Source organism: Macaca nemestrina, chromosome 17 (assembly GCF_043159975.1).
Source record: "Macaca nemestrina isolate mMacNem1 chromosome 17, mMacNem.hap1, whole genome shotgun sequence".
Lineage (NCBI taxonomy): Eukaryota > Metazoa > Chordata > Mammalia > Primates > Cercopithecidae > Macaca > Macaca nemestrina.
Genome location: NC_092141.1, coordinates 9,850,369 through 9,863,333, shown reverse-complemented (window position 1 = coordinate 9,863,333; position 12,965 = coordinate 9,850,369). Strand labels below are relative to the sequence as shown.

At 45.6% G+C, this 12,965-nt stretch overlaps 1 protein-coding gene across 2 annotated transcripts in view; it reads right to left on the bottom strand.

Annotated features, from left to right (window-relative positions):
* Window positions 1-626: 626 nt before the first annotated feature.
* The window catches only part of LOC105473581 (cilia and flagella associated protein 52), a 69,607-nt gene continuing 57,268 nt past the window's right edge, over window positions 627-12,965 (bottom strand). Inside the window, exons 10-14 of one of the 2 annotated variants that reach the window (XM_011727412.2) lie at window positions 11,693-11,838; window positions 8,796-8,947; window positions 5,350-5,452; window positions 2,236-2,347; window positions 627-1,050 (exon numbers count right to left, since the gene is read on the bottom strand). In XM_011727412.2, the coding sequence (XP_011725714.1) occupies window positions 875-1,050; window positions 2,236-2,347; window positions 5,350-5,452; window positions 8,796-8,947; window positions 11,693-11,838 (689 nt within the window). In that variant the 3' untranslated portion in view covers window positions 627-874. The remainder of the gene's footprint in view (window positions 1,051-2,235; window positions 2,348-5,349; window positions 5,453-8,795; window positions 8,948-11,692; window positions 11,839-12,965) is intronic. The other variant, XM_011727413.2, reaches the window with a different exon arrangement.

Genomic DNA, 12,965 nt, shown 5'->3' with positions numbered 1-12,965 from the left:
AGTTACCTCATGCAAAAAAAGCAGCATTACTTAAAGAATAAATAACATGCTTAAAACATCAGACTGTACTGTGAATCGGAGACTTGTGTTCTGGAAAATGCCATTATTTACCCCTCTCTGGAAAAAGATACCCGGTTGGGTGATTAATACACAAGGACATAAGGTCCATTTCATCACCCTTCTGGTGGAAAGCACGGAAGAAAGATGTAATGGCCAACTCCAATAAAGCATCTCTGAAATTTCATCTTTCTTTGGTAATTGTCCTGAGATCCCAACACCACACATTTTCTTTGAGAAAGCATGCATGTTTCACTCTCTACCCTGTCAGGAATTCTGCCCATGCTTTAGTACATTCGTCACTTAATTCTCACAATAACCTTTTGAGCAGGAACTTACTCTTGCTTGACAAAAGAGAAAATTGTGGCTCAGAGAATTTTTAAGAAGGCTGCCCAAGATCTGGATTTAAATCTGAGGCTAGTCCCATATAGCTTGACCAATGAAATGACAATTAAGAAGGCAATTCACTTTGCCTTATTTTTACAGGATAATAGCAATGCTGTCTGTGCACAGATCAGGAGGAAGGTCTGTGGGTTTTGCAGAGTTGCAGACAACAAATTATAACAGAAAACCGACAACTGAGAATTTATTCAAAATGTAAGAAGTTCTAATTAGAGTCTGCACAAATTATTCTTGAACATATTTCAATTTTAATATACAATGTAGGAATACAAAATGCATTCTATAAAGAAAAAAAAGTTTGGACTCAAGAACAAAAACAGAGCTGTGAGAAATGAAGACGAGTGTTGGAGTTATCTAAAATCGGTCTTCAACAGGACTGTGGGCAACGCCGAGGCTCAGACACATCTCATCAGTTTCAAGAGGTGTATGGGTACTTCCATCGCAAAATGGCCCCGTCGGCACTTACGCTAACGATATATTGATTTCCTGGACTTATGCGGATGCGTGTGATGTTGCCACTGTGTCCCACCCCAACGTGAGTCACTTCACCCTCATTATAATCCCAAACTTTGACCAGATGGTCATTTCCACCTGAAAAAGATAAACACGGATATGGCATTGCTGCAATACAAGAGAGAAACAACCCTGATTTCAAATAACTGGATCGTTTTCAACACGGTCCCCGTGTACCTATCTTTGTAATAACACTTTTACTTGATTATAAAAATCTATCTGTTGCGGTAAGTTTGAAGGGGAGGGGGAAATACAGAGAGGTAAAAGCACATTTCATCCCACTACCCAGAAATAACCACTAGTAAAATGTTGACTTGGTTCCTTCCAGTCTTTTATCTGTGAGTATACTGGTATACATATACATTATATATGTGATTGGGATTACACTATGTCTAGTTTGATACCTGCCTTATAGTCAATGTATTTGTGAAACAATTCATTTAGTGCATTTATTTATTTATTTATTTATTTAATTTTTTGAGACGGAGTCCCTGTCGCCCGGGCTGGAGTGGAGTGGCGTGATCTCAGTTCACTGCAGCCTCCGCCTCCTGGGCTCAAGCCATTCTCCTGTCTCAGCCTCCTGAGTAGCTGGGATTATAGGTGCACACCACCATGCCCAGCTAATTTTCGTATTTTTAGTAGAGACGGGGTTTCACCACGTTGGCCAGGCCAGTCTCGAACTCCTGACCCCAGGTGATCCACCTGCCTCGGCCCCCCAAAGTGCTGGGATTACAGGCATGAGCCACCGTGCCCGGCCGCATTTATTTGTTAATATCCTGATGAATCAAAGAGCTTGGCAGGAAATGATAATGATGTTCCAATCGGCGTGTTTGGGCGGTAAATGCCTCTTTGAAATAATGGCTAATTCATTTGTTTTGGTGGGGGGGGGCATCGCATCATGCAATAATAAAGTGGAATTAACAGACACGTTTAAGACTTCAGAAGGATGCTGGACAGCCCAGGCCATTTAAAGGCCGCATTTCTATTATCAATGCCTACCACAAAAAGCAAGCCTAGCAACCTACGTCTTAGCCTTTATTTGCGCCCTTAAGGCTCTTATGCAAATGTTTCCCCTCATTGAAATGTGACTTCTGGATTTTTCTTTCTCCGCTACATTGGCTGCTGTATTGGTTGCAGTCTGATTCTAACCAAGTTGCCTTGAGACACTTTTGTGATCTTTTCCGATTCCCTCTGGCCTGGGAGTTCCTTCTAGGTCCTCGTCTCAATAAGCCAGGCTTGGCTTTTTCCTATCCCAGGACTAACCTGTGACAAAGTGCACCCCTTCCTGTGTGATATCCATGCCATTTATCGACCCAGACAGGGAACCTTCCAATTCTCTGATTACTGTCCCATCAAATACTTCCCAGTAAGCAATCTGGAATTCAGGAAAGAAGCATTAAGCAGGACTCAGCTCCGGAGAGTCATCCATGCACACGCTAACAAAAGATGGCTCTACTTTATATAGAAGGGAGCAAAAATACACCACGGGATGATACTGGCTGAAATTATAAATAGACTACAGCAGGGGGTGGCAAAACCATTTTAATATTTTTAGTATTGGTTTTAAATTTGCATTCTATTTAAAGAGATGTTGATGTGCTGATAAACCTGGATTAAGGCAGAAAGGGCTTTTGATAAGACTAAGCAGATTGAGCCTGAAGCAAGCTGTAACAGAAAGAACAGCCTCTGCATCCACAGCTAAGCTTCAGGCCTAGAGAGAGGAAAAGCATTTTCTTCCTTCCCACTGGGGGATGAGCACTCCCCACTCCCTAGAGTTCTAGAGACTGGGCCCTCCCTCTTCCTCACCCCACCCTTATTCCCAACTTTCCCTTCTGCTCCAAAGCACTGAGATATTCCACAGGGTGGAGTTTAAAGAGGAACTGGTAACCTTGGTTCCCTGTTGGGGAGCAGAACTACCTTAGGGGTGGAGAGACAGGGTGCCTAAACGAGGGTAATTTTTTTCCTGAATATACTGCCTTTGTACCTTGAACTTTGTGAATGCACAATCTATTCAAAATTTAAATTTCCTTCTCAGGAAAGAAAGCTTCTATTTATGATAGCAAAGACAGGGAATCAACCGAAATGCCCATCAATGATACACTGCATAAGGAAAATATGATATAGCCAGCCGGGTCCAGCAGCTCACATCTGTAATCCCAGCACTTTGAGAAGCTGAGTTGGGCCCTTTGCTTGAGGTCAGGAATACGAGACCAGCCTAGGCAATATGAGGACACCCCATCTGTACTAAAAATACAAAGATTAGCTGGATGTGGTGGCACACACCTGTAGTGCCAGCTACTTGAGAGGGTGAGGCATGAGAATCACTTGCACCCAGGAGGTGGAGGTTGCAGGAGGTTGCAGGGAGCCAAGATTGTGCCACTGCACTCCAGCCTGGGCGGCAAAGTGAGACTCTGTCTCAAAAAAAAAAAAAAAAAAACAGAATAAACTTAAGAAAATGTGGCACATATATACCACGGAATACTATGCAGCCATAAAAAGGGACAAGATCACGTCCTCTTGCAGGGACATGGATGGAGTTGGAAGCCATTATCCCCAGCAAACTAATGCAGGAGCAGAAAACCAAACACCACCTGTTCTCACTTACAAGTGGAAGCTGAACAATGAAAACACATGGACCCATGGGGGTAAACAACACGCTCTGGGCACCTGTCGGGGGGTGGTTGGGGAGAGGAAGAGCATCAGGAAGAATAGCTAATGCATGCAGGGTTTAATACCGAGGTGATGGGATGATCTTTGCAGCAAACCACCATGGCACATGTTTACCTATGGAACAAACCTGTACATCCTGCGCATGAACTTAAAATAAGGTTGAAGAAAAAAAAGAAAAGAAAAAAAACAAAACAAAAAGAGTGCTTGACCAGGAATCAGGAGTGCAAACTTGCATGTGCATTTCATTCATTTCTCATTGCTTCATGTTGGAAACGTGCTGTGTTCCAGTCACCAGTCACTATGCCAGGAGTCTGTATTCCTCTGAATCTAGCTAGACATTGTGCATACTATTTCTTTTTAATTTTTGTCTTTTGCTTTTAATGTCTGTTGATGCTTGATCATGTTAACAAAAAAATTCTGGTTTCATAGTAAACGCCTAAAGAGATAGAAAACCATGCCAGAGCCCATGTTTCTCAGGAATCACACCCACAGAAGTACTTGGAACTTGACTGCCTGCCTTCCCAGCCAAAGAAGCCAAACTGATACTCTTCTGGGCAGCCCTAGTAGGGCTCCATCTTACCGGAGTGTCCTCTGCCAGAGATGCCCTTCCCTGAGGTCTTGGCATTGGGTGGGTCTTTCTGTAATTCAGGCCTCAGCTCAGAGGCTGTTCCTTAAGGAGGCCTTCACCCACTACCCTAGCTGAAGGAGCTTCCCCCAGCCCACCAGTATCATATCACCTGTTCTATCTCCTTTCTCAGTCCTCTCACCATCTCATGTCTTGTTCACTTGTTACTCATCGTCCACTCACGGATTGGTTCATGTGTGTATTAGCCAATTCCATCCCCTCCTGCCCAAAATAAATTAGGGAAGTAAGGTTCATGACAGCAGGGACCCCTTGCTTGCTCCAAGGGTGAACATTCCCCCAAACAGAAGCATGAACCTTCACCTTCCTCTTTAACTGGGAAATCTATACCATATGTAGAATTTTTTTTTTTAGACAGAGTCTTGCTCTCTCACCCAGGCTGAAGTGCAGTGGTGCAATCTTGGCTCACTGCAACCTCTGCTTCCCAGGTTCAAGCAATTCTCATGCCTCAGCCTCTTGAGTAGCTGGGATTACAGGCACCCTCCACCACGCTCTACTAATGTTTTGTAGAGATGTGGTTTCACCATGTTGGCTAGGCTGGTCTCGAACTCCTGACCTCAGGTGATCTGCCCGCCTCGGCCTCACAAAGCGCTGCGCTGGAATTACAGGCGTGAGCCACCACGTTTGACTCCGTGTGTGGATTTTTAGTGTATTGATGAAGTACAGTGCTGAGAGATGAGGAGCTCTATTGCCTTTCTGTTTGAATTTAGTCAAAGTAATAACCGGTTTGGGCACAGCAATTCTACTCCAGTCTAGAAATTCCCTAATAATAAAAACCAATCTATTGAGTACCTACTATGTGCCAGGCCCCCTGCTATAAGCCCCACAGGTGAGCATGACTTTAATCCTCACTCTGTGAGGTTAGTGGTACCATTTCCACTTAACAGGCAGGGAAGTGAAGACACTGGAAGGTGATATGGCCTTTCCAAAGTGACATGGCTGATTGATGACAGACACCATTGGAACCAAGATGGTTTGACTTCAGAGCCTGCAGCCTCCACCACAACGCCTCACTGCTTCTCTCTTGCACTGGAAAGATCTCAGCTCTCGCTGGGAGGACTTACCTTTCTGTCTGTTCCGCTGGTGATGATCTGGAACTCCTCGGGGTGATAGCACACACACTGGAATAAGGTGTTGGCTAGTATCATCTGATTCCTCCTGAGACGCCTGGAAAGTAGATTCAAAAGCTGCGAAAGTCGACTTTCTCTTCCCTAGGAAATGTATTCACTATTCAGGCTGGATTTGGTGCAAGCTGGGATTTGGGTTGGTGTATCTCTGTGCCAAACATCTCGTGCTGCCCGGCATGGTGGGGCCTGTATTTCTTCAAAACAGACTTCAGGTCACCCCTCTCCTCTCTACTTCTATGTACTCTCGTTGACCTATCATTGACCACCAGAGGACAACGGGAAGGGCCCTCTCCTAAAGACAGAGCACAGAACTCAACGAGAACCCTTAAGTTCTAGTGAAAAAGAAGCAGAAGAAGCTGAACTCAGAGCCAAACTGCCGCCTCCCACACAATGTACTTGATTCTTGAGGCCACCATTTGGAAGTGGAGCTCCTTACAGTCTGAGAAGCAGGATGTGGGGAGAGGTATTTTATTTTATTTATGTTTTCACCATCGATGTATCTTTAATTCACAAATAAAAGCTGTAGCAAGATGTCACGTACACATTTGTACACAGCTTTGGACATACCAGATCATGCATAACCCTCAGAAAACACAAGCCTGTCACGTGGGGATGTCGCAAAAGCTGGCACGCTCAACCCTTGTCTGCCTATGGTAAGAAGTCCCTCCCAAGACACCCCCCATCCCGCCCAGGGTGCCCCCAAGAGGGAGCTGGCCTCCTGCAGCTGAAGAGAGCCCGGCCTGGGAAGGGTATTTTAAAAATGGGTATTATGGGCCGAGTGCAGTGGCTCACGCCTGTAATCCCAGCACCTGTGGGAGGTCAAGGCAGGCAGATCACCTGAGGTCAGGAGATCGAGGCCAGCCTGGTCAACATCAACATAGTAGAAACCCCCTCTCTACTAAAACTACAAAAAATTAGCCAGGCATAGTGGCGGATGCCTGTAATCCCGGCTACTCGGGAGGCTGAGGCAGGAGAATCACTTGAACCCAGGAGGCAGAGGCTGCAGTGAGCCAAGATCATGCCACTGCACCACGCCTGGCCAAGATCTGCATTTTAAACCAGCATTTCAGTTGATTTCTATGTGCATAATGGAACCCCTGCCTTAGATACTGTACCAAGAACTATGTAAATATCGCTTCTCCTTCCATAGACAATGTGGTGGGTGGCCATCTCACAGGCCAGGCTTTCCTGGCTAAAAAATGCACCTTCTGCACAGTTGCTTCTCATTATGGAAGTTTTCAAACCTGGTATCTGAGCTGAGCATTTTTAAAGATTTTGGCACGAGAATTCCTGCTACACAGCAGAACAGCTTTAAGGATTGGAGGCAGTCACAAACCATCCATAGAAATAAGTTGAGACACGTCCTTCTAGTTCTATATTTTCCCGGGAGGAAGGTCAGGTATATAGCCTAACACTTCCTACAAGTGTGGTCCTTGAACCAGTGCCCTCAGTTGGGAGCTTCTCAGAAATGCGGAATCTCAGGTATCACATTAAATTTATTGAATCAAAATCTACGTGTTTAACAAGATCCCCAGGAGACACACAGGGCTAGAAGACAAAAGCTTGCTTTGTGGGGGCTTTTTGTTTGTTTGTTTGTTTGCTTGCTTTTTTAAGACGAAGTCTCATTCTGTTGCCCAGGCTGGAGTGCGGTGGCATGATCTCAGCTCGCTGCAACCTCTGCCTCCCGGGTTCAAGCGATTCTCCTGCCTCAGCCTCCTGAGTAGCTGGGATTACAGGCATGCACTACCACGCCCGGCTATTTTTTGTATTTTCAGTAGAGATGGGGTTTCACCATATTGGTCAGGCTGGTCTCAAACTCCCGACCTCGTGATCCTCCCACCTCAGCCTCCCAAAGTGCTGGGGTTACAGGCATGAGCCACCGTGCCCGGCAGTGCTTTGTGTTTTTTTAATGTGTTAAGTACACAGTGAGTTCTCATTTCCATCAAGTGTATCTCATATTCTTTGTCATGCATACCTCCTTCCTCCCATCTTTGCACTTATCCTCGTCTCTCTTATGCAGTGATATAAAGGCAGTGCCTCGTAGGAGTGGTAGAGGGGTGATAGGTGGGTGGGGAGAGGGGTTGGAGGAATAGGGTCTGATTCTAAAATAAAAACACAGCAAAAGTGCTTATAGTCAAAAATTCAAAAAGCCACTTTTCAAAAATCCTTTGAGTTACTCCTACAATAAAGTTCATATGCTTCGGTCTAGTTAGTTTGAAGTTAGTCATTCTATGGGGGTGTGATATGCTCAGGGCATAAGAGGTCCCTGGGAATGTGGCCAACTGAGGAGAAAGGCAAATATATGTCCCACCAGCATCCCTCCCCTCCATGGGGAGTTCATGCTGGGCTTCATCTAACTGACTGGAATGATAAGAGGCACTGCCTGCATTAGTTATTTTTCTTTTTTCTTTCTTTCTTTCTTTTTCTTTCTTTTGAGACAGAGTTTCACTCTTGTTGCCCAGGCCAGAGTGCAATGGCGTGATCTCAGTTCACTGCAACCTCCGCCTGCTGGGTTCAAGCCATTCTCCTGCCTCAGCCTCCCAAGTAGCTAGGATTACAGGCACACACCACCACGCCCAGCTAATTTTTGTATGTTTAGTAGAGAAGGGGTTTCACCACATTGGCCAGGCTGGTCTCAAACTCCTGACCTCAGTGATCCGCCCTCCTCAGCCTCCCAAAGTGCTGGGATTACAGGCAGGAGCCACCGTGCCCGGCCTTACATTCGTTATTTTTCTTGCCTCCTTTCATTTGGGACACTTAGGGTTGAATTCGTGTTAAGTCAAACCATGCTTCACCGTGTGGACACAGAAAGCTATTTCCCTATCTCACCAGAAACTTCTAACATTCAGTTCTTCCTGGAAATTTTAACCCTTCCCACCAGCATCAATAAACCATGGACAGTCATGAACGGCTTCTGATGAACATCCCTTTACTGTGTTGCCTTCAATAAGATTTCTACACTTCAGGCCGGGTGCGGTGGCTCAAGCCTGTAATCCCAGCACTTTGGGAGGCCGAGACGGGCGGATCACGAGGTCAGGAGATCGAGACCATCCTGGCTAACACGGTGAAACCTTGTCTCTACTAAAAAATACAAAAAACTAGCCGGGCGCGGTGGCGGGCGCCTGTAGTCCCAACTACTCGGGAGGCTGAGGCAGGAGAATGGCGTGAACCCGGGAGGCGGAGCTTGCAGTGAGCTGAGATCCGGCCACTGCACTCCAGCCTGGGCGGCAGAGCGAGACTCCGTCTCAAAAAAAAAAAAAAAAAAAAAAAAAAAAAAAAAAAAGATTTCTACGCTTCATTTGAATCTTCTCTCATGTTCAATAAACTGTTGGCATGATTGGATTTTGGAGGTAGCACTGCATCCTCCCCATCAAGGTACCTACACAAGGTCCCAAATGATACAAGTCCCATCGGTGCTGGCGGTGACACACTCCTCGTTGTTCCTCTTCACCCTAATGCAGGAGACTGAGGACTTGTGTTCCTTCAGGGCCTCCTCCAGCTTCTGGGTCTGACAGCCTATCTGCCATACCCTCACCTGAAAGCCACAGAACACAGGATCTTGATACATACTTGGGACTTCTGAAGGGATAGGAAAAGGGTCCAAGAGCTTTTTCACCTTTGCTATGCTTGATTTGTGTGTGTGTGGTTTTTTGGTTTTTTTTTTTTTTTTTTGAGGTGGAGTCTCGCTCTGTCGCCCAGGCTGGAGTGCAGTGGCACGATCTCGGCTCACTGCAAGCTCTGCCTCCCAGGTTCACGCCATTCTCCTGCCTCAGCCTCCTGAGTAGCTGGGACTACAGGTGCCCGCCACCACGCCCGGCTAATTTTTTTGTATTTTTCGTAGAGACGGAGTTTCACCATGTTAGTCAAAATGGTCTCGATTTCCTGACCTTGTGATCTGCCCGTCTCAGCCTCCCAAAGTGATGGGATTACATGCGTGAGCCATAGCACCTGGCCCGATTTGTGTTTTTTTTAATTCCCTGTCTTCGTCTCGGTTGGGTGGGGTGGGAATGCTAAGTTGAAGGACAGGAATATTCATGTATAAGATGTGATCATCTTCAACAGGGCTTGAAAAATGCTACTAACAATCCTGTACCTGCTTGTACATACAGGCTGAGAAATTTAATCAGACACCTGCTATGCAAGTTGATAATGCAAGGGCCAACACCAAACCGAGTGAAATAATGTCTATTCACTTCTGCTGATCACTGCTCTCAAATTTCTGGTACCATTGGGAAATTTTGTGGGTACCTAGAACCATATTTAAACTTTCATGATCAGTTGTTCAATTTTGATCATTTAAAAGCAATGGTTCCCAACTTGACTGAATCCAATACCTATTTTATATCACAAATATTTCCAAATGCCTGTATATCATCCTGGAGTAAAATTCATAGGTAATACAACTACCTACACACAAAATTTAAAATCATCAATATGATGCTTTAATAAAAGGGATAGGTAAAAGGAAAGTTGTTTAGTTAGTATAGTATTCCTTTATTTATTTTTTTTTTATTTTTTGAGATGGAGTCTTGCTCCATCTCCCAGGCTAGAGTGCAATGGCGTGATCTCGGCTCACTGCAACCTCCGCCTCCTGGATTCAAGCAATTCTCCTGTCTCAGCCTCCCAGGTAGCTGGGACTACAGGAATGCACCACCACACCTGGCTGATTTTTTTTTTTTTTTTTCTTTTTTTGAGACAAAGTCTCGCTTTGTCACCCAGGCTGGAGTGCAATGGTGTGATCTTGGCTCACTGCAGCCTCCGACTCACCGCGCCCGGCCTAATTTTTGTATTTTTAGTAGAGACAGCGTTTGGCCATGTTGGCCGGGCTGGTCTCAAACTCCTGACCTCAGGTGATCCACCTGCCTCGGCCACCGAAAGTGCTGAGATTACAGGCATGAGCCACCACTCCTGGCCAGTATTCTTTTAATGGACAAAGGATATGTCACAACTATACCAGAAAACATAGTAGTCAGACGCTTACACCTTCTTATAATGACTATGTTGGATTTATGAAAAATAAGATGAGCACAAACTATTCTGTTCATCCTATGACAGGGGATTAAGAAAAGGAAAAGAAAACATCTCAAAGAAAAAGGGAAGACTTTGGGGTAGGAAAGAATCTGGGGCACAGAGGAGGAGAGATTCAGAGAAAAATGTGCAAGTAAAAAGTGTTACAGCCTCCTCAAAATAATGGAAAGAAAAAGCTGAGCGTGATCGTTTAAAAATAATGGTCAAAACGTCTGGGTGTATTAAAGAATTGATGCTAGGCCGGGTGCAGTGGCTCACGCCTGTAATCCCAGCACTCTGGGAGGCCAAGGCGGGCAGATCACAAGGTCAGGAGATCGAGACCATCCTGGTTAACATGGTGAAACCCCGTCTCTACTAAAAATACTACAAAAAAATTAGCTGGGCATGGTGGCGGGCACCTGTAGTCCCAGCTACTTAGGAGGCTGAGGCAGGAGAATGATGTGAACCTGGGAGGTGGAGGTTGCAGTGAGCCGAGATCGCGCCACTGTACTCCAGCCTGGGCAACAGAGCGAGACTCTGTCTCAAAAAACAAAACAAAACAAACAAAAAAAAGAATTGATGTTAAAACCATCACCTGCTTTGAAAGATAAGATGAAGACAATTTATACAACTACGATTCTTGGAGGAAGAGAGCAAGCAAGTCAAAACACTGGCAAAACACCCACGTGAATTCATTAACTCTAGTCCACACAGAACACTTTCATGTCTGTATTGTATATGTCCTTTCTGTACACAAATGTATATTCTGTGCACAAATATATATATTTATAGGCAGGGTGCGGTGGCTCATACCTGTAATCCCAGCACTTTGGGAGGCCAAGGCAGGTGGATCACCTGAGGTCAAGAGTTTGAGACCAGTCTGGCCAAAATGGTGAAACCCCATCTCCAGTAAAAATACAAAAATTAGCTGAGTGTGATGGCGGGCGCCTGTAATCCCAGCTACTCAGGAGGCTGAGGCAGGAGAGTTGCTTGAACCCGGAAGGAGGAGGTTGTAATGAGCCAAGATTGAGCCACTGCACTCTCCACACTGGGTGACAGAGTGAGACTCCAATTCAAAAAAAAAAAAAAAAAGGTATATATTTATAATATTAGAACTTTTATTTATGACATATTTTCAGATCTCATCAGAATGTTAATTTGGTCCTGCTTGAATCCTAGCACAAGTGTGTATTTTTAAAAGCAAATAGATGGCTTCCTATAAGGCAGTTGTTCTAAATACAGCGTTACTTTTTCCAGTTTCTGCTTTCAATACCTCCCCTTCCCCACCGCCACTGATGACCCTTTTACAGTCACTGGTGGTGGCGATGGCGGTGACGCCGATCCTGTGAGCACTGTTAATGACATACATCAGTCGGCCTGTCTCTGGGGCGAAGGCTCGGATTTTACCGTCGTTCCATGCTGGCATGAAAGGGAAACAAAAGGCAGGCAGGATCAGTGCACGCACCTTTTCTCCGCAGGCTGCTGGCCTCACTAAGGAGAGGCAGGCCTGGCAAGCGGCGCTGTGGTAGAGGGAAGAGACCAGCTCAACTGAATGGTGGTCATCATAGGCCCCTTTCCCCTCATACCCCACACTGGTCACACCTGGCTGAGGGAAAGGAGTGGTTTGTCTTGGCTAAACCTACCTATAGGTGCATCCCATGCCAAGTGAGGGAGGATGGGGAGAGGGGAAATGAGGGAGGCCCACTCCCACCTCTCCCACAAACCGCAAGACTTGTACACCCAACTAGCTAGATGATACTGTGCCTGAGATATATAATTGAACATTTCCAAATAATTGTTGTCATCCCACCTACCCCCACCTACCCCAATCTTTCAATGGAATGCTCCTCCTCCGCCTTCCACTATCTTTCCCATCTCAGTAAAAGTTGCCACCACCCAGCCAGTTGCCTAAGCCAACAGCCTGAGTCTTCCTTGATTACCCTCAATTCCACCTACCCAACTCAATCCAACATCCAATCCATCAGCAAGTTCCACCAGCTCTACTGTTAAAAAACATTCAAACCTGACCACCTCTCAACAGCTCCAACGGTACCTCCTTCATCCAACGCACCACCATCTTTCTCCTGGATTATGATAACAGCTTATGCTTGCTTCCACTCTTGCTTACAACCACCTTTTAAAAATCATGTCACTTTCTTGATCAAGAACTTCCTTTTTTTTTTTTTTTGAGAAGGAGTCTCACTCTGTCACCCAGGCTGGAGTGCAGTGGCATGATCTTGGCTCACTGCAAGCTCCGCCTCCCGGGTTCAAGCAATTCTCCTGCCTCAGCCTCCCGAGTAGCTGGGACTACATGTGCGTGCCACCATGCCCAGCTAATTTTTGTATTTTTAGTAGAGACGGGGTTTCACCATGTTGAACAGGACGGTCTCGATCTCCTGACCTCGTGATCCATCTGCCTCGGCCTCCCAAAGTGCTGGGATTACAGGCATGAGCCACTGCGCCCATTCAAGAACTTCCTTTTTTATTCAAAAAAAAAAAAAAAAAAAAAAAAGGCTCATGTCTATAATCCCAACACTTTGCACTTT